This window comes from Colossoma macropomum, unplaced genomic scaffold (genome assembly GCF_904425465.1).
Source record: "Colossoma macropomum unplaced genomic scaffold, Colossoma_macropomum, whole genome shotgun sequence".
NCBI lineage: Eukaryota > Metazoa > Chordata > Actinopteri > Characiformes > Serrasalmidae > Colossoma > Colossoma macropomum.
The window spans coordinates 15,872,889-15,900,871 of NW_023494793.1; the positions used below are offsets into that span (position 1 = coordinate 15,872,889).

General features: G+C 39.1%; 2 protein-coding genes across 4 annotated transcripts in view; one reads left to right on the plus strand and one right to left on the minus strand.

The window, feature by feature from the left end:
• ralgps1 (Ral GEF with PH domain and SH3 binding motif 1) overlaps positions 1-27,983 on the plus strand; it is a 156,454-nt gene that overhangs the window by 65,024 nt on the left and 63,447 nt on the right. The gene's annotated exons all lie outside the window — the stretch shown is intronic.
• angptl2b (angiopoietin-like 2b) lies at positions 127-27,923 on the minus strand. 3 transcript variants are annotated; one of them, XM_036578635.1, is made up of 5 exons: positions 26,992-27,923; positions 15,235-16,127; positions 4,930-5,123; positions 2,964-3,234; positions 1,557-1,756 (listed from the first exon to the last, which is right to left on the minus strand). In XM_036578635.1, exons 2-5 carry the CDS (start codon positions 16,088-16,090, stop codon positions 1,557-1,559), a joined length of 1,521 nt encoding a protein of 506 aa, XP_036434528.1. In that variant the 5' UTR covers positions 16,091-16,127; positions 26,992-27,923. The 3 variants fall into 3 exon arrangements, with proteins under 3 accessions (XP_036434526.1, XP_036434528.1, XP_036434527.1); XM_036578634.1 differs by having other exon boundaries at positions 15,235-16,124; positions 26,992-27,922; XM_036578633.1 differs by lacking the exon at positions 26,992-27,923 and having other exon boundaries at positions 127-1,756; positions 15,235-16,090.

Consider the following 27,983-nt stretch of genomic DNA (forward strand, 5'->3'; position numbering starts at 1 on the left):
AAAAAAAGAAAAAAAAATCTTATTTTAATATTGTGGACTGTCCATTTCTGTTACACATAACCCCGAAAATATCAACAAAAAACAGGATGTCACTTCCGTAACAGTTACCATTTGCGAGACATCATATCTGGATACTTGTAGCTGTACATTTTTATTGCACCAGTTTAATGTTACAGGATGCGTTTGTTACATTTGCATTACAAATATTTTCAACAAAATTATTATATGTACAGAAATGTGTTGGGTCTTCCGCTGATTCCAACATTTTCATTTATACAGTACTTACAGTTTCTGATTCTTCAGAAGCAAACCCAGAAGTTTGGTAAAATCTAGAGTCAACACGTTGCAGAATACCTGATTTTAATATTGCGATTGCATTTTGTAAAAAGACATGCCTGTAACTTGAACTGAAATCATCAGTAGAAAACCTGTGCCTTGAATGAGAAGGTCAACTTTTTCTGTAGCTTTAATGTAGTTTTCTTTTGGTCTCTATAGCTTACATATTGAACTTGTGTTAGATATCTGTTCTAAGGCTACATTTATACAGCAGTAATACTAAAATGAGATACTTTGTCTTTGCCAGGTCAGTTTTATGTTACATTGGTACTTTATTGTGAAATAGTTGTGGTTTGAAATTGTTTTTTGTTTACTTTATATCTTTAAGAAAGGCCAGATGTGTACTAGATATATGGTGTAGCTCACTGCAAGCGTGAAGGCCTTAATTACTCAAACTGTTACACTAACGTTCAGGCAACAGCATACTTCTGTTGAAGCTGAATTCTTTAGTTTTCTGACCAGCTGCTGTAGACGTGCTTGTGGTTCTGTCCCTGTCCCTCCTAGCTTCTTCCTCTACTGCTTGATCAGACTAAAATTGAGATTTGCATAATTATAATGGCATATAACCTATATGTTAGCTGTTTCTCACTACCTAAATTGTTCTCCAATATTGCAGCATATCTATCCATAACTCAAATACACTATTTCAAGAAACCAGGCAATAAATTGCAATCCCTGAAATAAATAATGAGCCATTTATCTCACCAGACAACATTTTCTTTTGCTTTAAACAAACGTAAAGAGTCTTGCCACTGGATTATGTGTCCTGTGTCTTATGTCACATGGTACATTTCTTTGAAAGCATAAATTCCTTGTTATACTATTTCATGTTTGATATACCCACTCAAAGTAGATTAATCTAGTCCATATGAACAGCACAACTGTACAGGCTGGATGAAGTCAAGCTTTTGTTCTTTTGGTGAACAAAAGCCAGAATTATATGAGAACATTTTTTTTTTCCTCCACATGACTACAGAGTGGAAACTATTGTGACAAGCAGAATAGAGAGACCAACAGGCACATGTTCTTCCGATGTCAATAACTAAGGGTAATTCCTTTGTAGTCATTGTGTCCCATTTGTCATATAAAAGTTGCCTTTGCCATCACTTTAGATATCCTTTTTCTGCCAGACTTCTTAAGCTTGTCTACATATTTGTGATACAAATCAGAATCGCACAAAAAGATACTTTTCTTTGTCCCCCCCAACATCTGTGTCCCACTTAATGAAAGGTGTTGGGGTTGGGCCGGATCATCATAACTACTTTCTTTAGAGAATATGCTCCTCCTCTGAACTCTGCCCAGTATACTCCATCCTGGTAGCGGCTGCGATAGTGTCCTCCCCGGTACCACACACCGTTCAGGTTTGAGTGAGCACAGGCGTTATACCACCAGCCTCCCTTCTGATAGTGGGCACAGTTACCTGACAGAACATCAGGGTTGTACATTACTACATATGACCGGTAAGCATTTAAGTTATTTATGTTTTGTCCTTACATAGGGACCTTAAAGGTTCAATCAAATGCTAATGTAGCTATCAGTGAATGAATGTCTACAGCCACCATTTAACATTATGTAAATGAAACCATGCTGTCTTATGGTTAGCTTCCGATCACTCTTAGCCACATTTAGCAGATCCTGTACTGCTGTTCCTTTAAACTCCTTAAGGTCTGATGAAACAGACACTATAATGCTTTCATAAGACCTTTGTAAATGTACTGTGCAGAAGTCAGAGAGACCATCCTTTCATTTATTTAACTTTTGGTCAAAGCAGCCTTTAAGTGCAACTTCCTTATAAAGATCTAAAAAGCTCTAAAATGTATAGACTGTACCCTTACTCCTGTACCTTTACTCTATATCTCAGATGTCTGGTTTCAGTGATGACTTCTTGACAGCTACACTTCCTTTCAGACCCTTAACAGAGAGTTGTCTTCTTGCAGTGGACATAAACACTTAATGAATTATTTCAGATCTGAAGCAAGAGTGTGGAGCTTGATTTTCCCATCTCAAAGATGAAAGCTTTAAGTACTGTTTAATTGACGATGCCAGTTTTGGTGGTCTACCATGTCTCACGCAGTTGTTAGGAGTCCAATTTTCTCTATACCTTTTCATAATTTTTTTAACTTTATTTTTGGAAACATCTTTTTTTTTCAATAATTTTCCTTTAACTTTCCCCCTCCCCTTTGCCTTTCCCATTTTTATATCTAATATCCTTACAAATATCTCCTTTAGCCATTTTAGATGCACAAAGAAATTTACAAGGCAGCTAAGGCATGTTTGGGTAGTTTCTTATGTGAATATTTGTGTCTGGTTGAAGGGTAACAATGATGCCACTGAGAATACCACAGCTGTAACTTGTTGGTTTTAAGATTGGAGGGATGTAAAAATTAAAGTGGCAGTAGGGTGCCAAAAAGTACACAGTGGACAAATTAAATACTGGTAATTTGACATGCACTTAATGTTCTACGTTTTTGTGTAATTTTGTGTTAAATATATATTCTGCTTTTTTCTGACACTGAAAAGTGAATGAACATAATGACCATTTTGACTGGAAGTTAAATATTCAAAAGTCTCTGGTGGTCTTTCACTTTTGCTCAGTACTATATTATATATTAATGATTGTTTCCTACCTGTGTATGCATCATGATCTCTGTCCAGTGTGGTGAACTGTTTGCCATTATGCCAGGTGAGTGAGTCACCCGCATTGCCATGGTAACGCCCCACTCTTAGCTTGTAGAAGTCAGCCTCAGGTTCCAATCTGAAGCTGGCATATTCAGCAAATGTTTTGCGCCCAGACCAGTCCTCCAAGGTCACCAGTAGCTTGTAGTTGCCCTGGCTAGTCAACCAGTAAATGTTCTCCAGCCCTAGCCAGTACTCTCCGTCAATGTTCCCAAAGCCTTGCTGTTAGAATGAGAAAGAGGCAGAAATATATATTTTACAAGTCACACAGTTAACATAAAGTATTGTTTTTTTTAAAGGTGTCATTAAAAGAAGTAGTTAAATTTTGGTATTTGCAAGTTCACTATTTCTAATTAACAGTTTTAATGTCTTGAGATATATATGTGTCTATAAAGATGGCATGATTCAGGATGCATTGTAGACATTCAGCCTTTCTCTCACTCTGTCTCTCACTTAACCGATGTGGTTTTCATTAGCCAACACATGCTTTGCATCAGTGGAAAACTCTCTCCCGGCCGTTGTACACTTGTATTTTCTGTTTCCCATGTGTTTAGGGGTGCTATGGCAATGTCTTTGAGACCTGGTTTGTTTTGAACTTGGAAAGGATTCAGAAAAGGCTCTTGAAAATTGTCTACACTCTGAAGTTTACCATCAGTGTGTCACCAGATTTATCTCTAGCTGATGCAAATATTTACATATGCAAAAATTACAAATACAAATTCTACTAAGCAGTCATCGTCATCCTAGTGTTAGGGTTAGGGCTCTTCCAGGATAGTCCTTCCATATAAAAGATCTTTTTAACAAATTTTCCCTGAGTGTAACCTTTTATGCATTAATCACTTTATAATTTAGAATTGGTTTGCTATTTGCATTGAGTCATTCATGTCTCATTTGGTGCTTTGTGCCCAGCATATGTTCTCCATTTAAACGTCCATTCTGTTTGCAGACTGCACACTGCGTAATCTCTGGCCCAGCTTATGTAGGATACTATAGCCAGAAGCTATTGGTCATGAGACATTGACTGAAAAGGTCATAACACCAGCAAGCTGCCGTCATCAATCAGAGTGTGAATTTAGATTCTTATTACTCTGTGAGCCTTAAGTTTAAGGTACATGAAAGATGATTTAAGTCAGGTTTTGCTTTGTCATCAGTTCAGTATTTGAGTATTAAGTTTTTGATTGACCTGAAATGCTTATGGAAGTTCACAAAGATAATACTAATTAAAGAGACACTCTGGGCAAAATGAAAAATCTCTACATTTGTTGTAAACATGCTTACTCAAAACTTATAGCTGCTGTAGTCTCTAGAGTGAGATTTTCTGGTTTTAAAGACTAGGAAAACCCTCTTCTAATGTACATTGAAGGTGGGAGGAACTTTTGGAAAAACTACAACAGCTTTAGGGTAGGGGCAAAGTCTTTTTTTTCTTTATCATCAGTGCAGAAGCACGGAAAATGGCTAACATTACTGCTGGAAGGCTGAATATCTGGCAGCCCTAAAGTTGTAGGGCTTCAGCTCTTCATTGCAATAGACAGAATGGATTGCTCAAATGACAGAAATGACTCATCTGAGGGGGAGGACACCAGGCTAATGTTAGCAAGGAAGCTGGTTATCTAGATAGTTTATACAGTTTTGCTTCTTTTATCTAGCTGAAAAGGGAAAAAACTTGATGGTGTCCACTTTGTGCTGAATAAAGATAGAATCACTGTTTTCTTTAAGACTTTGTTCATTGACCGAGTTATACTAATGCTAACTTGGTTGCTTGCTGGGTGTTGTAATAAGAGAACATTGATGAGTGAAAGCAATATAAAATAATTTTCATTCTGTGAAACCATTGTGACTGAGAGATATAATGCTGTGCTATACAATATCACATTACCTGACAAATAACTTACCAAACTCATCCCTTTTTGCTCTCACCTTGTAAGTCTCCCAGTTCCTGAAGAAGTTGACTGAGCCATCCATGCGTCTTTGGATGACTGTCCAGCCGCCAGGATCTTGTCTTTGGTCACACCACACCTGCATCAACTTGTTTGTATTTTCTGGCCTTACCAAGAACATGCCACTATTCGTGTGGCCACCATCCAGAGCCTCTAGACAGTCCTTCCAAGGACCTAAAAAGACAATGAGTTTAGACAACAAACCAATAGAAGCCTTAATCTCCAAGCTCACCACAGTTGATCTGCTCTTGACATGAAAGCCTAATGCAAAAGTTCTTCTTATAACTCTTCATTTACAGCTAATGTTTCTACCTCTGTTCTCCTTATCTGTGTTCTCATCTTTGTGACTCACTACTTGCTGTGGGATCCCCTCAGGCCCACATTTCTGTGGTGGGATCACTGTAGTGCAGGAGTGTAAGAGGTGCTCTCCAGTTCCAGTGACCTGCCCTCAATGATCTACTGTCACAGGAGCCCTTGTTCCTCTTCTCAGCTGGAAAAACTCTCAGCACTGCACCGACATTGACTTTGGCTGCTTTTTCTGGCCTGGGAGATTGCCTGTGGTTTGAAGGCCAAGCACAACACTGGCATGGAAGCCAAAGAGGGCCCTGATTGCTAAATAATGCAACAGTAGCGACTAGATTAGCAGGTACTTCCAAAGCTCCCTGGGCACAGTATAGGGTTTTTATGAGGATGTGTCAAAAATGGCTCCAACTTCTATATTTTTCTAAAGCAGAAGCATAGGAAGAAGAGGTGAGCAAGATTTAATCCTAGCCTACAGAATGGCTCCCCAAAGCAATCAAAGCATCTTTTTTGCTCACTGCTCTAGAGTAGATGTTTTTGCCAATGGTGTATGTCTAATGCAGACTCCTTGTTTCTGTGTTGCTCTATGGCATGTCATTGAAAGATATGCTCTTGGCATTCATTTACAATGAGCAAACCAGAACTAAATGTAGTGTTATATCTCAAATGTGACATGCAGGTCCCTTGAAATCATTAAAATCTCCATCCGAGGTCCACAGTCTATGAGCACATTTAAAGAGTGTGAAAACCAAAAAGCCTAATGACTAATAAAAGTGATTTAATTGTGAGATAAAGAAACTATGCTGAACTTTGGAAGTGATAGATGAGCTATATGTAAGTTGTAAGAAACTTGGAGAGGATTCTGACAAGGTTCTTGCAAACTGTCTTTCTGTGCAGTGATGTTTATCATCAATTTACCACCAGATTTTTCTCCTTCTGATTCAAATATTTACATATGGAAAAAAACACAAATATAAAAAATTCTACTAAACAGCAATCCTGATTTCCCTGTACATAACTTTTCTATGCATTAATCATATCATATATATTCAGCAAAGAATATATAGAATATCTCATCACTGTCCAAATAAAACAAGTATCTATTTTTTTTTCTACATCATTTGAGCACAGCAGCAGTCCTTTACATTGTGTGAAAATTTCATGATGAATGGAAAATAAAAATGTTCCAACATTGCTTAGAATACAATCTCTTTAACTTACATTAGTTTTTTTTGGACAGTGACAATATGTATATGTTTAAACATCCTTTAAGTTTCAGCCCAAAAGTATATCATTCCTTACATTCCAGCTGTGAGCTGTATTTAAAGTCAACCTAAAAATAAAATTTACCATGTTTTTACCATGTGAGATCATGTTCCTGGTCATATTAAAGTTCATCATACTGTGCCATTTAAAAGACAAAATTGTTGTTTTCCTGTAATCTAAAAATAATATCTAATATCATGTTTCACCTCTCCCCTCTTCCACCCCACCTGTCATCAAGTGAAAAGCTGAGCTAGCTCAGAGACCCTCCCTGATGCAGTGCTTTATTAAATATGTCATGGTACAAAAAGGAAATGTGTCACGGTTTCCATTTAATGTTATCTTTAAGTTGAGTTCCACTCTTAAGTATTGCACATGATGTTTTGCATAGACATGGACCGCATTTAGTGGTAAGAGAGCTGTGACTGTAGTATTTGCTCAGCTGTTATTCCTCATGATTGCTTCTGGGATATGCTAAATAATTAAAGATCTGCTGATGTGTTTTTTTCAAGATTTTTCAGGTTTGATAAAGTGAGAATACGTCTTCACCCACTTATACGCATATCCGTTATTATATGGCCAGATTTCCACTCTCACTTCTCTTCACCACTTTTTTTCCAAATCATTTTATGAATGTTGGATTGGGATTTTTATTTGTTTTTGCTCAGAAGGGCTGCCACTATCTAGAAATTATAGTTGATAATTAATAGCCATATAAATAATTGCAATTAATGATCGGTCTTTTCTTGTAAATTTACAGCAACATTTAAAGTACGAGCTTAAAATGACCAAATTAGCTGATAAGCCATCTTGCTTCTTTGCTATGTTTACTTAACACTGGTCGTACTTTTCAAATGGCACACTATACTTTTAAATGTCTACAGTTACACAGAAACATTATTAAGAATCGAGGAGAGAAAAACATAAATACCTCTTAACTGAACGTGTGGGGATGTTGGTGTGTGTGTGGTGTTCAAGCATGCCTGTAGCACTGGCTACAGGCCAAAAGCATCATAAATATTTGTGTTTGTTCATGTGTTATCAGCCCCAGACTGCCTGATAGACAGCAGCCAGTGTAAATTCTGATGAGATTCGTAGTGGTGGTCTAAACACAGTATCAGTCTGGCTGGCTTTTCCATTCACACTGCTAGAAATAAAGGTGCTATGCAGGTACATTTTTCATTTATTCAAGTTACTAACAAAGTAAAGGTACCCTGAAAGGTATAACAGTGGTTTTAAGGTCTGATTGTGTACCTTAAATAAGTTTTTCCCAGGTGGAAAGTATGTATTTGTAGCTCTTCATAACCTAATGTTTTAAAACAGAACAGTAAAGTAAAAAAAAGATGAGACGGGGTGTGTGGAGTCAATACAACTTTCAATGGATTATGGTACAGTTATGTTCCCTGGCTAAAGGTACTGAGATGTACCTTTGAGGGTACCACCCCAATGACAGTTTAGTACCTTTTTTCTGAGAGTGCATAATGCTTTGATGATCCCCAGGAACTCTGCCCCGTAACTTCTCTTCTCAAGCAAGTTTGGACATACAACATTCAAATACCTCTGCTTATGGAAATATCCTAAACACCACTCACTACTCATATTGCTGTTGTTTCCACTAAGTCACTATCTTATTATTTCAACATTTCGTCTTTGTGCATATAGGGCCTAATGGAACTATTCTGTATCTGTAAATAAGCTGTTGTTTATGTGGCTTAGTTTTAAACAGTAGTTTTACAGGCATATGATCAGTGTCATATGATCATTACATTATTAAATTAAGCCTCTTGGGAAATGTATTCTGTTGATTTTCTGATGTGAAGTTTATGGGGTTTTTTTTCTTGCTCAATGTGTTGGAGCCTACTGTGCTTTTATGGCCTGTATTTATCAAGTTAACTGAGAGCAGGCCATTCTGAGTTTGCTGGCTTATTATTTCGGAGCACTGCTTAGTTTTACTCTTAGACATCTATGTGTCAGCATTTTAAACTCTCTCCTTGCCTTCTCCCTGTGTTTAAGTGGTCATAGTAGATTTTATAGTGAGGGGGGCTAGCTGCCTTAATCTAGGCTCTTGCCGAAGACAAGTCATTAGGAAGGCAAAAAAAGCATAATAGTCACATTTTTTCCAGCTAGTGGTTAAAATAATAATTCATTTGATAGATGTATTCTTAAAGGTATATTTTGTATAAGACAGAATGGCCATTGCTTCATGGATCAATGGATCAATGAAGGCGATTCACAAATCCTTACCTTTTTAATTGTGTGATCATATTTTTAACTAAACATTTAGCCACAGATATTTTTTACATAACTTTGATTAAGATGTTTGTGTTGTTCACTATAACGTTGTAGTGTGAAGTGTGTGGTTGGTGGTGACCTCCCCTTGGGTTTGGTGTTATGTATGTGCTTATTCTGCCGATTCTTCATTAAAGAGCTGTTCTTGGAGCAGAATCATGGCTTACAATATTAACATATCATAAAAGAGTAAAAGATTCAGTAACACGAGTTAATATACACAGAGGTGTACCTTTGAAAACATGTTTTATCATCCACAACAGCCAGAGGAAATATTTTGTATGTTTTTTTGTGTGGGATAAGGCTTGAGTAACAAAAGCAGCACCTGTGAATGGACTAATAAACTAATACAAACCGGACAAACCGGTGTAGTGGTGATATACCCATGTAAGGTAGTTGAGGTAACACTGAGAACAGGAAAATATCTTTTCACTGTCTCTGTAGCTATCCAATTTCAGCCAGACTTGTTAGTGTAGTTACAGCTGCATTAGGACTGACCCGGGCAGCATCCCTGGCAACACGCTCACGTTAAGGCACTCATGTTTCATTGCAGCAAGGTATAATATAACAGGGGGAGAGAAAATAGTATCAGTAAATAGAGGCCCAAGTATCAGTATTTTATCAATTAATTATGAATATTTTTAAGATACATAAAGCTCAATTTTAGACTAAAAGATTACCAAAATGCATTTCTGCGTTAATCCTTAAGATGGTGTTGTTTCTTACTGGTGAGACCATGGTCTCTGTCAGTGGAGCACAAGTTTAAATTTGTTTGAATTTGAATTTAGTGTGAAGAAAACAGTTAGAATAGATTACATAATAAATGGAATATACTGTTAATTCTTGACTATGCATTGTGACAGCTGCACAATGCACATTGTCACAGTTTGTGCAATATCAACAGCAGGATGCAGTATGACACTGCTGTCTCCTACTCATAAATGCCTCTTCATTTTTTCCACCCTTCATCAGACTTTCTGTTTTTTTCTTGTATCGACATTTTATTAGTTGCTATGAATATTTTGTAAAATGCGTTGAGCCCATTGTTACACCGTGTCCCAACAGCATGCAATCATTAAAATGTAGTAATGCATTGCATCACAAAACCTCTAGTCAAAATCTAAACAAACCATGGACCTATCAGAAAACAACTGCAATACTGAGAGCAGTCCAGCTGTGGTTTTGGGAAACTGATTTAATAGCGTGTGTAGCGGGCTATGTTTTATTTCCACATTTAACATCAGTAGTCTAAATAACATTATGCTAATCTGGTGTTGGGCAGCTTGGTTGTATCTGTTAACTTGTGTCTGCTGCATCTATATACTTAACTAGCTTATCCGTCAGTGATATAAAACAAATAATATTCACCTCTAACTTCCAGCACTCTGGCAATTTCTCTCCGTGTTGTTTCCTGGAAGAGTTATAAAGATCCTTCCTTTCCTCTACTTCATCGATGTGTAGTCATCCGTTTTGAGGTAGAATTGCAAAGTGATGGGACGCAAGCCATCAACAATAGAAACTAGGCATTCCTCAAAAATGTGTTGTCTCATCTCACTGCATCATGCTCTGCAGCTCGCAGCCTGTGATTAGGCAATTATTTTATGTAGCATGAAATGTTTAACCTGTAGCATGAAATGGTAAACTAATATGATAATGGATTTATTTGTAGACTTGTGTTCTTGTTTCATTTTCATTGGTTTTCAAAGTTCGACATCTGCTTTCCAGATTCCGTGCCACTGCTGGGACACACTACTTGCGCAGTCTTTGTGAATGCTCTGATCTGTTAACATGGGCGTGAAAATGAAATGCAAAATGTCCCATGCCACTCACATCATACATTAATAATATGTGTGAAACAGGCTTAAGATTTATTGGGCAAGGTGCTTAACATTACTTTTACCTGCTTTTGTGAACTGCTCTGGATTCAAGCATTTTTTAAAATACAAAACAGTAAAGTCTGTTCTATTCCGATATGTACCTAACTTCTAGCGTACATGAGTATGTGTTTGTCATTGTTAAGCTGCTTATGTTTTCCTGCTGTTGCCACTTTGGGACAGTGTCTGCTGCAAAAAGGTTTATACAAAATAAAACAGTTCGGATTTCACAAGCAATAAAAGTGAAAGTTCAGTGACAAAGAGGGGAAAGAATTGGGAAGAGAAAATGCACTGGAGAAGCAAGCCTGTAATGCTAAGCTGGCATGGGCTCAGAAACAGAGGAGGTTACATACTGGGGATGAAAATAAGAATCAGATCAAGTGAACTTTGGTTGAGAGATGGGAGACAGGAGCAGAAGGAAGCAGAGCGAAACATCAGACATCCAGTCATCCACAAATCTTTCAGCAGGCTGTTTGTCTTTGACTGCCTCTCACTCTCTCATGCTCAGAATTTGATTGCCTCAGATAAAACTAAGTGTCTGAATCAAAGTGTCTGACTGACCCGTGGCTGTTGTCAATCAACCAAGTATGACTCGGCAATATACTCAGCCCACGATTTGATTTGAGTTCACAATTCGGTATTCTCAAATTATTTTGAACAAAATTCAAATGGAAACAAATGATTACTTATTAACAACACTAGAGCTAGGAGGTAGGAGGGGTGCTGGAGTGACTTGTTGATTGGGGCTGAAATTTTGGTGTTCAAACAATACAGTTGCCTTAGATGGAGTAATTAACAGAATGTCAGTTCTCCATGATGCGTTGTTACATCTCCACTATTGTACATTGTCACACTTTTGCATTGGAGTATCACAGTGCCACAAAGCATTGTTATACCCCTATTTAATGTCTATGAGAGTCTCTTAATTTCTTCCACTCTTCATCTGACTTCTTATTTTTCTTAACTTCTTTCACACCTATCTTGACTTCATCTCCTTCTCAGTCTCTCCAAGCCAAAAACCAGTCTGTCCCCACCTTTTTCTCTTTCTGTAGCCTCTTAGTTAGAGCTTTCGTATTGTTCAGCCATTCAATCACATTTTTCTAACCTTTGGGTGTCAGACGCAGGTGGACCTGGCCAGGAAATTACTCTGCTCACTGTTTATTGCCGCCTGTGGTACACAGCGTCCAGCAGTCATTGCCAAATTTGCAGACCTATAAGTATTAGCTACCCAGAGAGACGAAGGAAAACCTACTCCATTTTCTTTCTATTGTTTAGTTGTTCTAGCAATGGGGGAGGTAAAAAGTCCAGGACTATCAGCACCACTGTAGTGTTGGAAAGAAAACTATAGATTGAAATTAAAATAACTGAAATATCTGTTAACTGACAAATAAACAATTGTTGCTGTTCAACCAATGCTATTGGTTAAAAAAATGTCAATTTGATTGGTTAAAAAAATGTCAGTAAACAATAGTTCCTATTACAGTAGGTGGGTTTATCATTTAAGTTAAGGAAGGTTTTTGAATTTTACAATGAAGGTGCAATTGGTTTTACTACATAGGCCTACTAAAAAGCGTGTGGCTTGGGACTGCTTTTCCAATGGACAGTAGCACTACACTACAACAGTGTGCTGTACTGAAAGGAAACATCCGCGCGTGATAGGACAGGCGGCTACTTCGTCCATGTTATCGCACATTGGTGAGCAGAAGTATAGAGAACTATGTGGTGACAGCTTTTGAATGCTACTGAGGTACACAAATCCACATTGGCATTTATGCTCTTTTACACTTGGGCTTGTAATGAGTGGTCGGCAGAATGTTAGAACTTTCAACTTTCAGTGCTTCATCCTTATATATTTCAATCATTTTATCAAACACTTGTAAAGTTTTCAGATCTAAAGCAAGTTTGGAGCTTGCATTTCTCCTGTTTTTCAAAGATGAAAGTACTACTTATCAGGTAACAGTTTTGGTGGTCTGCCAGATTTTGCATGGTTTTAGGAATCCCATTTGCAATTAGTCTTTTAATCATTTTTTGATCTCCAGTCAAACTCTTGATATTTCCTTTTCTTTTCCTTTTCCTTTCCCCTTCTTTATGCAGGTGGATTATATTATGTCCAATCCTCAGAAATATTTTCTGAAAAATAATAACTTTTCTGTTTTTACCAGAAGATCAGTGAATGAAGCATGGTCTCTGACTTTTGCATAGTGCTGTATGGCTAAAGTAAATGAACAAAAATCGAAAGGTCATTGGTTGTTTGAGATGTTTGGTGTGTGGCATATTCTATACTATAATGTAGTTAAAGAACAGTACAGACTCCTTAGAATTAGACTTTAGAAAGACAAAATCTGCATTACTGATCGTATTGTAACACCCTTACTTTCCCACTGTTTTGCACAACCATGCAGTCCTCATGAGGACTTATGGCTAATTGTCATTCAAATGATTCCTCAATCAGCCCCTTAGATGGGTCATCCACTTACTTAAGGTTTAGCTGACATGGAGCTATATTTTTATCAAGCAAAAAGCTTGACTTCTCAATGAGCACAAAGGCTTTCCATCCATCTTTAATCTAGATACAACCTCCCACGAAGTGGAGTCCACACAAACTAGAGCTATGCTTCTGAATACGCTTTGTTTGGGATGCCCATCACTTGACCAGAGCACATGATGTCCATTTCAAAGCAAATACTTCAACAGTCATGTTATTGTGAGGCTAAAGCTCTTTTTTTCAGTGAGGGTGTGTGGGAGACAGTATTTCTATCAAGAGTGTTGGAAAGAATGAATAGGCAGTGGCAGAGGAGTGGTGATTAATGATAGCCAATTGTGTGGGTAATGCACAGCATGCATTCAGATGCACATTTAAGGAGGGGATTTTTAGAAGCTAGAAGAGGGTATACCACATACCAAATACCATGTATTAATTAGTATTATGCTCCAATCTTAAAGGTATTCTTAAGTAATTGCCTGATCACAATTCTTTGAGGTGATTGCAATTATTTTCAACAGTTTTCACAATTGTATGTGGTCACAGCAAACAAAATGTGACTGAGGCAAATGCATGTAAATGAAAGAAAGCAGAAAACACATTTACTGAGACCCATCATGACTGGTGCTGTGATGTGTTTAGAGGGCAGCAGTGAGTAATGTTTATTTGTGTTCAAACTGTGTCTGTGGTCATTTGGGAGCAACTAAGTGTTGACAGCTAGAAAACAGCAAAGCTAATCAGCTGTTTTCATAGTCTCTCCAGATTTAATCTTGTACTGAGAATGCCTGGGGACAACCAAGCGAAATTTTGGGCTAAATTGGGTGGGAACGTAGGCTTTTTTACAGACAGAGTGTGAAATTTCTAAAGCAATTCAACGCCTCTTTAAAGCAGAGCTCAAAGTACGGGGGGATGGTGCGCTTGTCAACGTTGTCTGATGGACAGCAAGCCTGTCGTTAGCCTATGGATGTAATATATGTTAGCATAGCTGAAAAAGCCCCAAACTTCAATAAAGCATTGGGAGTGTGTCATGTATGCAGAGAACATGTTATAATTGGTAAAACTAAATGTTACCTCTTGCAAGGGAAAAACAACTCCATTAACTAACAATTTAGCTGTTGTTGTTGTTCTCTGGACATTAAAAGGGGATTTCACTGCAGTCCAGCACCAAAAGTTTAATAAGTTGTCCTTAGGCATGTATTTTCTTCACAAGATCATGTCTGGCCCTGCTAGACTACCAATTCTGGCCTGCTTTATAAGTAATGAGCAAAAAAAGATTCATGTGGCAATTAACCATCTGCATTAATTTCACTGTTGTGACAGGCCTAATAAAACATCTACAATTTAGTTATTGGACAGCAGTGTAATTTTTGCTGTTTTGACTGTGTACTTTAGCATATCAAATCTGAAATGAAACAGTGACTCTGAAGTTAACATGCAGAGTGTCAGTTTAATTTGTGAATATTTCCTCCTTTATTAAGTGACCTCAACCCTTTGCCATTTCTGTAGAGCAGCAGTGTTCGGTTCCTGCCGTTTTTTTCAAGAGATTTTTGCCTTTTGTCATGTCTTCTTTAGGTAAAATACATGCTCAGTGAAAATTAGTTATATCTGAGCAGGTAAAATCCTTCTGTACATTCAGAACTCATCCGGCTGCTTTTATCTGCAGTCACATGAATAAAGACTAAAGGTTCTTGAGTGTTTTTCATCTTGCTGAAAACCTTCCAAAGTAATGCTTGTATATTGTTCTCTTTGATTTCTGTATGGTTCATGCAGTGTCTAAATACCGTTGAATTAAAGCTTCTGCACTTCAATGCTATTATCATTATTTAATTTCAAATTCAGTGTGCTGGAGTACAAAGCCAAAAGAACAAAAAGATGTGTCTCTGTCCAATTGCTTATACACTGTGTTGTACATAATTTATTTAGTCACTGGATATTTTGGCATCTTAATGCTAAATATTAGTAAAGATTATTTTGCTGATGCCATTTGCTGTTCATTATCTATAATTACAGACAGTTTTTCATGGATGGGCCCAAAAATGATAATTTAAGACCAATAAAACTAAGAGCAGAGACTCACCTGAGGGCTTGTCGGTAGTGAAAGGGCTGTGAGTGCCACTTGGCATTGTGGGTAGTGGAGGTGGTGGCCCTTTGGGATTTTGATCGCTCTGAATCTCATTGGTGATCTGGTTGTTGCGACTATAGGTAGGTGGCTGATATGGCTTGCTGATGGGTGGAGAGGGTCTAGGCTGAGGTTGTGGCGGGGGCTGGGGGAGTGGTCTTGGTGCCACCACTGGGGGTCCCCTCTGACACTGTGCCTCAAGTAGAGCGATGACGGCTGACTGGTTGTTGGCCAGCGAGGCCAAATACTGATACTTATGCTCCAGATCCTTGTAGCGGTTGGTGAGCTGCAGCATCTCTGAGGTCTGGTTAAGAATCTTGTTCTCCAGCTGAGACAGCTCCAGCGCATTGTCGCGTTTACGGATGATCTCATGCAATAGCTGCATGTAGAGTTGAGTGACACGAGAGTTCATGTTGCGCGACTCTTTGCGCAAGAGTTTCACCTCATTGACAATGCCACCATCGACTTCTACAAGCTGCTGCAGAGTCTCAATCTGCCTCTTTTGCTTATGGAGCTCAGCATTGAGAAGTTCCAGCTCCTGCTTGTTCACGCGATTCTCCAGAACTGCCTCAGGCTCCTTTGAGTTGACACAGATGGCCCCCGTGACCTTCTGTTGGGGAACGATGAATGTGTAGGAGCACTTGTCCTGAGGAGGGGCCTCGGAGGCCCGACGGGTGCGTGAGGCAGAAAGGAACCCAGACTCAGGGCCTTCATCGCTGCTGTCAAACTCCAGCACTCCACCGCTACCTTCCATTGAAGGGAAAAGCCCACATGCGAGGAGTAAGATCATCAAGACAACTGCAGGGAGCTCCATGGTAACACCAACACACACCTGACCAGGCTGGGAGCTGCTTTTAAACATATAGGGGAGGGAGAAGGATTAAATAGTAGAAAAGGGGAGGAAGGAGAGTCACAATTCTTTAACTGGCAAACAAATATTTGCTTTGTAATAGCAGTACACACAGCTCAAGGCAAAGAGCTCAGATTTGAGAGATGGGAAAACTGCCATATGTGTATCTCTTTCCATGCTATTGTTTATCAATAAAAGCTCTACTATTAAATGACTCTTTGGGCACCTTGTCGCCAGTTAAAATCCAACCATGTCACCATGTAAAATCTGCTGTTTCAATTCACGCCCAATAGATATACCTCTATCTGGCACAATACTTGACATTCCTTGAAGTTATTTGATTTATCTTTGATTATATTTTCCAGTTCTTTATATGATACACTGAACTGTTTTCCACCATTATCTGCCTGCACAAGGCTTGCTTAACCAAACTAACCCACTCTGCACTGATCCAGGCCATAGATGTGTCACATTAATATCTTTGTTGAATCACAGAGATGCCAGTGAGCTCATTAGCACCTGAGCCAGGCTGCTCCTGTTTAAAATACTGCCATGACAACTCTTAGTCTCCAGTGACAGATTAGATTTCAGCTGACAAATCGATCTGGCATGCCAGCGTGTTCCTTTGTAACTATCAGGACAGGGTGGGGAGTGTGGCTGGTGGAAGATTATTTTGTTTGAGGGGATTATGGGATTGCCTGCAGTCCAATGAGCCCTTATCTTGGCTGAAGATGGTGAACTTGAGCCATATTCTTTGAAGCTAGAGGCGATACGGAGATTACAATTGGCAATTGAAGTTACCTTGGGATCACTTTTACAGCAAGGTTCTCCTTAATTTCTGTTTGTATAAGGCCAGTAAACTGATTGGCTGACATATCCCTAGGACATCCATAAGAACCAGGGATGTGCCCAAATGGAATTTCTGGTCCGACAGCCATAACAGTTGTGGCCGATAAAATTCCAGTAACTCATGAATGTACTATTTTTGCATTTTAAAACAAGTTCACACCACAATACATATGCAGGGCAGTCAGCATAACAACTCAAGAGTGGATCAGTATTTAATTTTACGTAGGCATTAATATCTATATCACATATGGAAGTTAAAACTTCAAAAGTACCTGAAACTAAACTGAAATTGAAAACCTAAATAAAATTATACTATAAAAAATTCTGTATAAAACTATAGTAACCCTCGTGCATGTGCATGAACAAATGGTGTGCCAATTTGTCAGCTGTAGTTCCAATATTAAAAAAATAATATTTGCGTTTTCTCACTTAACATATATAATGTGATGAATTACTCAAATTTCCCATTTCCAAAAGATACATATGTATTGGCTATTGATACATTGTGCATCCCTAATAGTGTGCTGTGTAGTGAGCTGTGTTACAGATCAATTAAGTCTTGACATTTTTGTTTAACAGTGAACAGCCACCAGTTAAGTCTAGTGGAGCCCAGTTGCTAGGTGATGTGGACTGTTTTTAATGACGTCAACTGAAATTGTTTGTATGGGTGTCCTGGCGTGGGCCTGATCTGGGTGCCTGCCATGTCAGAGAGTGTTTGCAGATGGCACCTCCTATCTTCAGCTTCAGGCTTTAACATCACAGAGACAGAATGGAAAGTCTGATGCTGCCAGCAGTTTAGGCTGACTCAGATTTTGTGGCACTTTGATAAAAAGTGCAGAAGTCATTACCAACATTTGCAACCCAATCATACAGCGATCAGTCTGAGATCCAACGTGTGATTTCTCACTCTTGGACAAATAAAATCCATACAGCTGGTAGTTACGCAGTCAATGTAAATCTAACGTTTGCTTCAGATGTCTGAATTAGACTATCAAAGCATTTAATGCCATATAAATATTGTTAGGTTGCAAAAAGAATATATTATGCAAGATCATATTAGCATGGCTCTCAGATATAGGTGTGTCAACTCTGAATTGTTTCCCTAAGCTTTAAGGAGCTTATTTTTAGGAAAACAGAACATGGGCACATGAATGGAGGTGAATGATGGGCTCCTGAGGAAGGATAACATGAAGACCCTGCTCTTGGGGATTTTAAAGGAAAGCTGCTGATAGATACAGAGTGTTGATGTGCAGCATTTCTCTAACCCATGGAAAGCTACTTCTCTCTCAGCATAGCGCTCCATACTCCATACGCGAATGTAAAGAGTAGTTTAAAAATGTGACATTCACTGCTCAGTCCATATATGGAATCTATAGTGTAAAAACAGCTTGTTTGAATTAATTGCTTCTGTGATGTCATGAGAACCAACTCATTTGCATATATCCACCTATTTAGCCTACAGCGGTTTAGCTCCGCCCACTCATATTAAAGAGATTGGTAAATAGTCATGTACAAAATATTTATGGCCTTTTTTGGCACATAAAACCACACAAAGTTTGAAAGTTGACCTCAATGAAAAAGTAGAATACAGGCCTTTAACTGGAAGGGGAGATGGGAGGAGCTTAATATGTATTATATATAATAATTATGCCCATTTTTGGCACATAAAACCAGATAAGTCAGAAGTTGACCCCAGGGAAAATGCAAGAAAAGTATAGGATACAGGCTTTTAACTGGAAGGGGAGATGGGAATGTTGTCACCTTTATCACTTTTCCATGATAACCCTTTAACTCCGATAGGATGCGCCCAGATGCCTAGTTTTGGAAAGTGACAATAGTTTTGACTAAAAATAGAAAATACTTTATTAAAATCACCTTTAATAAACACTGTACTCCAGTAAGTAGAGGTGGGCGAAACACTATTTTAAAATTTCCTGCAATAAGCCTTGCCTTTATATAAATTTATAAAAAAGGTTCTTTAAAGAGCTATCCATTGAAAGGTCCATTTGGAAACTACAACTGGTTCTTCTGTGGGATTGCTCCAAAGATTTCTTCATTAAACAGCATACTTTGTAACCTTGAGCTTGAGAATTAGCAGATCTTGTGTTGAACAGTTTCTAAGCTTTGAACCAGGATCAGCAGTTATTTTGTTGTTCTCACTGGACAGAAGGCTGACTGAGCTGACCCCAGGCTGTGTTCAGAATCCTCCAGAGAGAAACGCTGGGAGCATTCAGTACTTTTGCTTTTCAACAACTCTGTAATTCTGGGAGTACAGCCAGCATGGATACATTAAGGCTCCATCCAGTCAGTGTTAAGAACAAAAGGAATTTGGAAACATTACTACTGATGGTCAGAGATTTAGAAAGGCTTATTCCTGGACCAAATGAAAAGAGAGAGAGAAAGATGGATGGATAAAGGTAAAGTGGTTTGTCTGAGACCAGCATTACCACTCCTGTCACTTTGCTGGAAGATGACAAATACATGCGTGCCCATACATGATCTGGTAAGACCACAGAGATTGATCTAGACAATTCATTCTTGTCTCTGTCAGTTACCTCACCCGGACAGGCATTTTGAGGCTTTTAATAAAATCTGCAAATATCCAGGAAACTGCCCGCAGTTCAGCTGCCCTCAGCATCAGTTCACAACCAGGTCAGTTTAAAAATATTAATCAGGCTGTCAGTTTATATCATCTCTCTTGTGCTTTCACAGAGTTCCCTCTCATGTCTTCAGAGTTTATGATCACAAGACTTGTGAAGAGATGAAGAGATGTGAATTGGTTTTCACAAAGCTGCCAAACTATTTTCACATTTCCGGTCACTGATACGATGTTATATAATACTGTAGCTTAAGTTTAAAGAGAATGAAATGAACTCTCTTTGTTTGTGCCAAGATAAACACTCACTATTTGCTTTATTTTGTAGTGAGATTGTGACTTCATGGAAGTACAGTGCTTGGCCTGTTTTGCAATGAAAATGTTTACATACAGTCATATGCAAATTTTAAACACCAGTGAAATTACATGTTTTGTGGATATAAACTTGACCAAACTAAAATATGAAATTTTAGTGCACAATCTTTTTATTTAATGTACAGAAGACTTCAGAAAATCAACAAAACATGTAATTTCACCAAGGGCACCAGAATCTTTTTGCACACAACTCCTAGACTGGTGTGCACTGATGGCCAATTCCGATTAGTATGCAGATGTGTTTGTTGGCTTATGGTTAGCTTATGTAGTTAGTCCCATGACAAAATAGCTTAAGAGATGTGAGCTACCGACTTCATGCTGATGTTTAAACTATGCATATAAACTTCAAGCTAGCTCCAGTCAAGCCATATATGAGTGTAAAGCCTTGTTTAAATAAAACAGTGCTGTGTTTGATGTTCTCTTGTGTCATGTCTGTGTTTTTAGGTTTGTCAGTTAACGGTAATTAGTAGATGGTATTAGATGACATAATTAATGAAATGCACAAATACAACTATAATGGTTTGTTGTAATAGAGGTATGATAAAGGCTCTTCAGTGAAGCCTTTCCCACTATACACAGCTTTCATCTCTCTTTCCTCACTGACAAACACTTTCTCAAAAAAGCGCAGTAATTTTTCTAGCTGCTGACTGACAAGCTGGATCAATGGGAATAACATTCTGTGATTGATTTGGAACAAGGTCAGATTTACTGACACAAATCTTTTAATTAAACTGAGATGAAAAACAGAGCATCTTTGTATTACAGTTTCTCTCTCTCTCTCTCTCTCACTCTCTCACTCTCTCACTCTCGCTCTGTAGGAGGCTTTAAAAAAAAATAAATACTGACCAATACTGACCTCATCACAGTTTTTCCTCCTTCTTTGCTTAAAGGAAAATATTATAATGAATTCCTTTGCATGAAGTGTGTTTCTCATGGGAGACATAAAGGAAGCCCCTGAGTGCTGTTGTAACAGTTCTTTAATGATAGGTTGAGCTACCAAGTGGTGGAGAGATTCTGACAGGGCCTTGGCCAGTCAGGGCTTTCAGAGCAGTTACTGTGGACCATGAGCTAATGCCTGTGTTTAACTGTGGATCAACTGTGGTTTCACTCACACTTGGAGTGTGTGTGTAGTGAGCGAACACATGTGGTTTGCTTTGTGGAACGTGAACTCTGTGAATGAGGAGGGTTTTAAATGCTGAGTGGAGACCCCCAGCCCTAAGTACCAGGAGTCTGCCACAACTGCAGAGACACAGTGAAATGCATGAGCTGCTGGTGTTTGAGTCTCTTTTCCTGTAGATTATAGGGTCTCCCAGTTAGTGGAGAAAGCACATCTGCCAATGGAAAACACTGTCATTAGACCCTCAGAGGAAAGAAAACTTTTCCCTCTTTTCTACTGCCTCACTCACACGCACACAGAAGCACAGACAAGATGTGTCCTGGCAGGCCAAAGTGAATTGATCACTATTTAATGATTTTCGCTGTCTGTTGATTCCCAAATACTCAGTGACAGCCTGCCATGCAGAAGAATAGCCTTGCATATGTTGAATATATAAGAAAGTTTTGTACACTATATGGACAAAAGCATTGGGACACCTACAGATTACACCTACAGGAGCTTTTATGACATCCCATTCTAAATCCATAGGCATTGATGTGGAGTTGGTCCCCCCTTTGCAGCCTTAACAGCTTCTACTCTTTTTGGAGTGTGTCTGGGAATTTTTGCCCATTCATCCAGAAGAGTATTTGTGAGCTTGGACACTGATGTTGGACATGAGGGCCTGGCTCACAATCTCCATTCTAGTTCATCCCAAAAGTGTTTGATGGGGTTGAGGTCAGGGCTCTGTGTGGGCCGGTCAAGTTCTTCCACACCAAACTCATCCAACCATGCCTTTATGGAGCTCATTTTCTGCACTTGGGTACAGTCATGCTGGAACAGAAAATGACCTTCCTCAAACTGTTCCCACAAAGTTGGAAGCATACAATTGTCCAAAATGTCTTGGTGTGCTCAAGCATTAAGATTTCCCTTCACTGGAACTAAGGGGCCAAGGCCAACCCCTGAAAAACAACCCCATAGCATTATCCCTCCTCCACCTAACTTTACAGCTGGCACAATGCAGTCAGGCAGGTAGTGTTCTCCTGGCATTCAGCAAATCCAGACTCATCCATCAGACTGCCAGATAGAGAAGCATGATTCGCCACTCCACAGAATACGCTTCCACTGCTCTAGAGTCCAGTGGTGGCGTGCTTTACACCACTCCATCCAACGCTTGGTATTGTGCTTGGTGATGTAAGGCTTGCATGCAGCTGCTCGGCCATGGAAAACCATGCTATGAAGCTCCCAGTGCACAGTTTTTGTGCTGATGTTAATGTCAAAGGAGGTTTGGAACTCTGCAGTTATTGAGTCAGCAGAGTGTTGGTGACTTTCATGCACTATGCGTCTCAGCACACAGTGACCCGCACTTAGTGTCTGCATTGCTGTGGTTCCTAAACGCTTCCACTTTTCAATAATATTACTCACAGTCATGGAATATCTAGGAGAGAAGAAATTTTGCAAACTGACTTGTAGCAGCAGTGGCATCCTGTTACAGTGCCATGATTGAATTTAAAGAGCTCTTTAGAACAACCCATTCTTTCACAAATGTTTGTAAAGACAGACTGCATGGCTAGGTGTTTGATTTTATACACCTGTGGCAATGGGACTAAATGAAATACCTGAATTCACTGATTAAGAGGTGTGTCCCAATGTTTTTTTTCCATATAGTGTTTCTGCAACATTGTGTAAATACTTGGAGAAAGGAAAAAATTCTTAATGTTAACATGAACCAGAAATAACACATTTTCTTTCCGTATCATGATGTATTTCCGAGTGAAACATAGTAAGGAGGGTCTTTAAGCTAAAATCTTCATTCAGTGATGAATGTGGGTGGTGGGAGGGGGAGGTAAAACGTGATATTACTGGTAAATATTATTTTCCCCTTTGACTGGTGCATGGTAAACCAAAAATTTGAAGAAGAAGGATCATGCTAAATATCACCAAGGGCATGATTAACAATGTGAAAAAAAAAAAAAAGGGCAATTTCTTATATGCACTTGAATGCTATGTTCAACTTATACTCGCACTTGTACATTTCAACCTCTGAATTGGAAAAAATAAAGGAAACGCCCCATCAACTGGGAATTCATACTCGGATGGTCAGGATGGTGAGCTCAACTCTGAGTTCAGCGTTAGACATTGTATCAAGTGGCTGCTCCCAACGTCAGCAGTAATAAAGTATCATTTCTGTACGTGTAAATGAGATTACAGTAGTATTCACTTTAGATCTGTTAACATGCAGATACAATAGGTGATTCAGTCCTGGATGTTAAAATTATCACCCGTATCATTAATGATAGCTGAATAGCTTGTGACTAACAATACTGGCTTTCGTGGAGGCGCTCGTGTTTTTTCCACACTTTTGTAGCTTGAATGTATAGAGGTTGAAAATGACACTTCTTCAAAGATAAGTCAAACACAGCCTAATACAACACGGTTTTATTCAAATTGCGGGCTGTTCCTTTTCTTCTGTTTGTAATGTTCTGTCAATGTAAAGAGGAGCTACTGTTTTTGTAAAAGAAAAAATACATTTGGAAAATGTTGAGTCAGGCAGTAATTGGATTTCTGCTTTGCAACCAGCCAATAAACTCACAGAAGAAGATGTGACGTAAGCGTAATGTAAAACTTCATGCCGCGGCTTCAACATCATGCCACTTTACCTGAAACTATGAACATACATCATCTAGAAGATGAAGAATATTTAAATCCTTTATTTTGTCAAGCATGTAGTTGGTTTCAGCATCACTGCAAAAGTGTTCCTCTGCCTTCTCACAGCAACACTGCTTGCAGTACCGCTGTCTGTTTTTGCACATGCACAGACTGAGAAATGCGAAAGAAATCCGGGAAAGGGTATACATGCACTGAGAAATCTGATTACTGAGCTAAAATCCAGCTTTCTTTATCAGATTTCTTAATCATGTAAATGCACTCATTATTTCATCTGTCAAGATGAAAAACGTGGTTTTGGTGTTTGTGCCTCAAACCTGTAACAGCTATCTGTTTTTTAAGCCTTAATGTATCTTAAGCTTGTTAACAGAGCAGCCGACGGACAGATAAAATGCTGTCCATCATCTCTGAGGTTTGTCTGTCAGCGCAGCCGTGTGTCGCTGAGTAATTAGAGGGCGAGGGGGCACAACTGTTAGGTGTCTGCTCTCCCCTCTCTCTCCCCCTCTGTACTTGTCCCTCTCATTTCAACCTGAGCGTGGCATTCCACAAATTCTTCCCTCCCTCATTAGAGCGAGCTGAGCTGAGCTACCCCACACACACTGGTGGCAGCTGATGAAGCTCTAGTTTAACACTCCGGCCTCTATGCCCTCGGGCTGTTGTCTGCACACAGATTAGCTCTGACTGCAGGGTTAAAAGTCTGACTTAATTTCACTATGTAATGTGCCTTTTTACTGCCTTTTTCTCAGTTTTACAAGCAGACTGTTTTAAGGATTATGAGCTTTATTAAGCTCTGTACAAACAAATATGCTTGGATTGGACCGAGTGGCCAATACCTTACATTTCTGTTCTGGAGTATAATAATGCATCAATCTGAAAGGGTGTTTCTCTGCATTGATTCTGGATTGTAAGAACTCATTTATTAGCTCAATTATTATAAATCAACTATGTGGCACGAATAATATTTTTTGATAAAGGTTTTTGGTAAAAATACATTGTAAAACATTTTTTCCTGGGTTTGTGCATTCAGTGTGTTAAAAAATACTTTTTAAAAATTAAAAAAAAAAAGTTTTAAACATAATTATGCCAAAAAAATGAAATGGTGGTGAAATTTGTGTTTATTGTGAGTTCACTATGCAGTGAATAATTTCCTTTTTCACTTCCCAGTTTTCTGTCCAATTTAGAAATGTTCAAATTCACCCATTATCACACGATGCTATTAAGCTGGGAGGGTGAAGGCTAGTGCTAGCTTCCTTCGAGAAACGCAAAGCCAGCCACCACCAAACTGCCACTAACGCAGTGTCATTGCTCAGCTCAGTGCCCTTAAAGGAGAATGCTAACTGCCAATTCTGTTACATCATCAAACAGATGGTTGGCTAGTGTCGCACCAAGCGATCCTACACACCCACAGAGAAAGTGGGTGTGTAGAAAGTAGCTGTGGCATCGCCCTGGGATGTGGGATCTGCCGACAATAGGGCGACACTTAAACAGTTGCACCACTCTGCACTGAACTATTTGCTAAAGAATCTTAATCAAATCTAATTGTAAGGTCAAAGATGTACACCTCTAGTTGCTACTACCCTTGGTTAAACCGTCTATTTGCAGAGGTGGAGGAAACGCATCATACATCTTATTTTAGAAAAATTACCATAACCTGTATTCTCTAATGGTTTCTCTCAGGGTAGCTTGGCTTCATAAGAATTTGTTTGCCAGAGTTGTTTTGCCCCAATTGTCCTGTCTATCACCGGCAGCATACTTCTGCCGCCGACGCTTACTCAGCGAGTATAGAAGAGACTGTTTCTGATAAGCCCCAGTGATCATCCTAAAGCCCCCTTATCCAAACAGAGCCCTGGCATAGTGCACAAAGCCTGATTCAGTGCTGTCTCTCCCCCACCCCATGCAACACTGCAGCTGGAAAAAGCTTCCTGAGGGATGAAATGGTCCCTCACAGCACCTTCATCCTGCTTCATTCATGAGTTGAGCTGTGGTTTTATTCAGGAGCAGACTCAAATTATACCTGTAATACACTTTTTAAGAGTATACAATTATTCAAGCGTTCTTTAGTAAAGAAATACTTTAGTAAACTAAATAGAATGAGTTTAATATAAAACCATTTCGTACTTAAATATTTTTTGCATGGTGAAATGGTTGTTTAGATTGATGAAGAATGTGCTGTACATGGTTCTGTTTAGCACCAAAAAGAGTGCTATGAAGAGTGTTATGAAGCTTGTAACAATAGAAGAAAGCTTTTTAGTGTTATATAGAACCATTTTCAAAAGGTTCTAAAAAGAGCAATATACAACAATATACAAATTGTTTCTGTACTTTTTTAGGGCAAGGAAACATTGAGTGTCTGTGGTAATATGTCAGATAATATTAAATGTTGCAAATACACATTAGGTTGAAAAATACTGGAGTCTTTCCATTCTTGCTGCATGTAACATACAAACACCCATTTTTCTTGGTCTTCTATGCCAATGAATGCTGGGAAATGTCTTAGAGGCTATCTGTGTTTTTTCCTCTCTGTTACTATCCTCTTATCGCCTGTTCACTTTCCATCTGTCCCCCCTCCAACTCCCACCGGTTTGCCGTTGTCCTAATTTGCAATGCTGTTGAGAAAACAACCCCCCTTGCCTGTTTACTATTGACATCATTGCTTGGCCCCAGCTACTTTGTTGTTCTGGTGTGTGCGGGTGTCCGGAACAATCTGATAAGAAGCCATGTGTTTATTGGGTGCTGAAAAGAACACCCCCACCAGGATATCTTACTGCATACTTAAAAATAAAGTTGCCCAAAGGATTTTTTGGAGCGATGCCACAGAGAAAAAAGAAACACTTTTTTGATTGGGTCTAAATGAGATTTGAGTGTGAAGAACCTGTTTAAAGTTTAAAGAACTTCCACTTCTAGATCTGTACATCTAAGTCAAGAACCATTTAGGAACCTTACTTTTTTAACAATCAAAGCTGTCTTAGTCTAGGGAAACATTAAAGAACATGAGCAGGTGTTTAAAAGTTTATTTTGAAGCGTTCAATGTGACACTAAAATCTTCAGAATTAACCCTGAGCATGTGGTGAGCCAGAAGGTGCCAAAAGTGTTCTTTGTAATCAGACAATTTTAAGTCTCTGCTTTTTTTAAGGAATGATTAAAGAACATGAGTGAAGAGCATTTTAAAATTCCACATATGCAGTTTTTCTACTGTTTAAGAACTTTAATTTTTAAGAGAGTGATTGCATCACCAATTTAGAAGCTGCTGTCATTCAGAGAAAGCTAAGAGAGTGCCATTCTTACCAGACAATTACACCCTCTCCAGCAGTAGCTCTTCAGGTTCCCCTCAGAGTCCTGGAGAAGTCATCACAGCTTGTGGACAGCTCTCTGATGCCCCCGCACACTCAATCCTCTACAGCTCACTTTCTCTGTTCTCCGCGTGTTAATCTCCTGCTGTTAGTCTTTGTTGATGGGTGTCCTTGGTGTCAGTGGAGACGCTGCTCCCAAAGCCTCCAATTAAGAACCTTTGTCTGTTTGGAGACGCTTAGGCTGTGAAAAGACAACAGACCCAGATGCTCTACAAGAAAAGAAGAAACTGAAGCTGATTAAGTGAAACAAATAGGCGAAGGCATGTGGACAGTTTTCTTAATTGGAAGTGAAAAGGTAAAACTGCAGCTTTTTATTTGGATCCAAAATAAAAAGTTCAGTATTAGTCCACAAGAGCCAAACAGTCTTTGGTATTGTATATAGGTCCTCAAATGTTGCAGGACGCAGGGAAAAAACTTCCAAAGACAGAATGGAGAGAATCTAAAAAAAAAAAAAAGTGCTCCAGGTGTTCCTTAGTGAAGTAGCAGAGTAGTTGCGGCTGTTCAAGAGTGGTGGAGTAGATGTGGGAGGTGAAGGTTCCTCACAGCTCTGAGGAGGAGTGAGAGAGTCCGACAGGGTCAGCTTGCCTTTCCCAACCCTCAAGGAGGTCACTTTCTCTGAACTGTCTTCATAACTTGTGCCACACTAATCTACCTCTCTCTCTCTCTCTCTCTCTCTCTCTCACTCACTCACTCACTCACTCACTCACTCCTCCCTCTCTCTCTCTCTCTCTCTCTCTCTCTCTCTCTCTTTAATAATAAAAAAAGTGTTCTGGCACAATGTCTCAACAAGCAGTAAATGTGGAATAGGCCTGCCCCTTCTCCTCTGTTCTCCACCCCTTGGCACAAAGACATCTACAAGCATGCGGTACAAATCCCCCACCCGTCCAGACACACTCTCTTACTCACTTTGTCTCTCTCTCCTCTCAC

Bases quoted from the DNA above. Each gene is read 5' to 3' on its own strand.
- angptl2b (XM_036578633.1), bottom strand. From the start codon at position 16,090: ATGGAGCTCCCTGCAGTTGTCTTGATGATCTTACTCCTCGCATGTGGG. The intron at 5,124-15,234 runs GTGAGTCTCTGC...TTGTCTTTTTAG, and splicing joins CACTACCGACAAGCCCTCAG to GTCCTTGGAAGGACTGTCTA. The intron at 3,235-4,929 runs GTGAGAGCAAAA...TCATTCTAACAG, and splicing joins GGAACTGGGAGACTTACAAG to CAAGGCTTTGGGAACATTGA.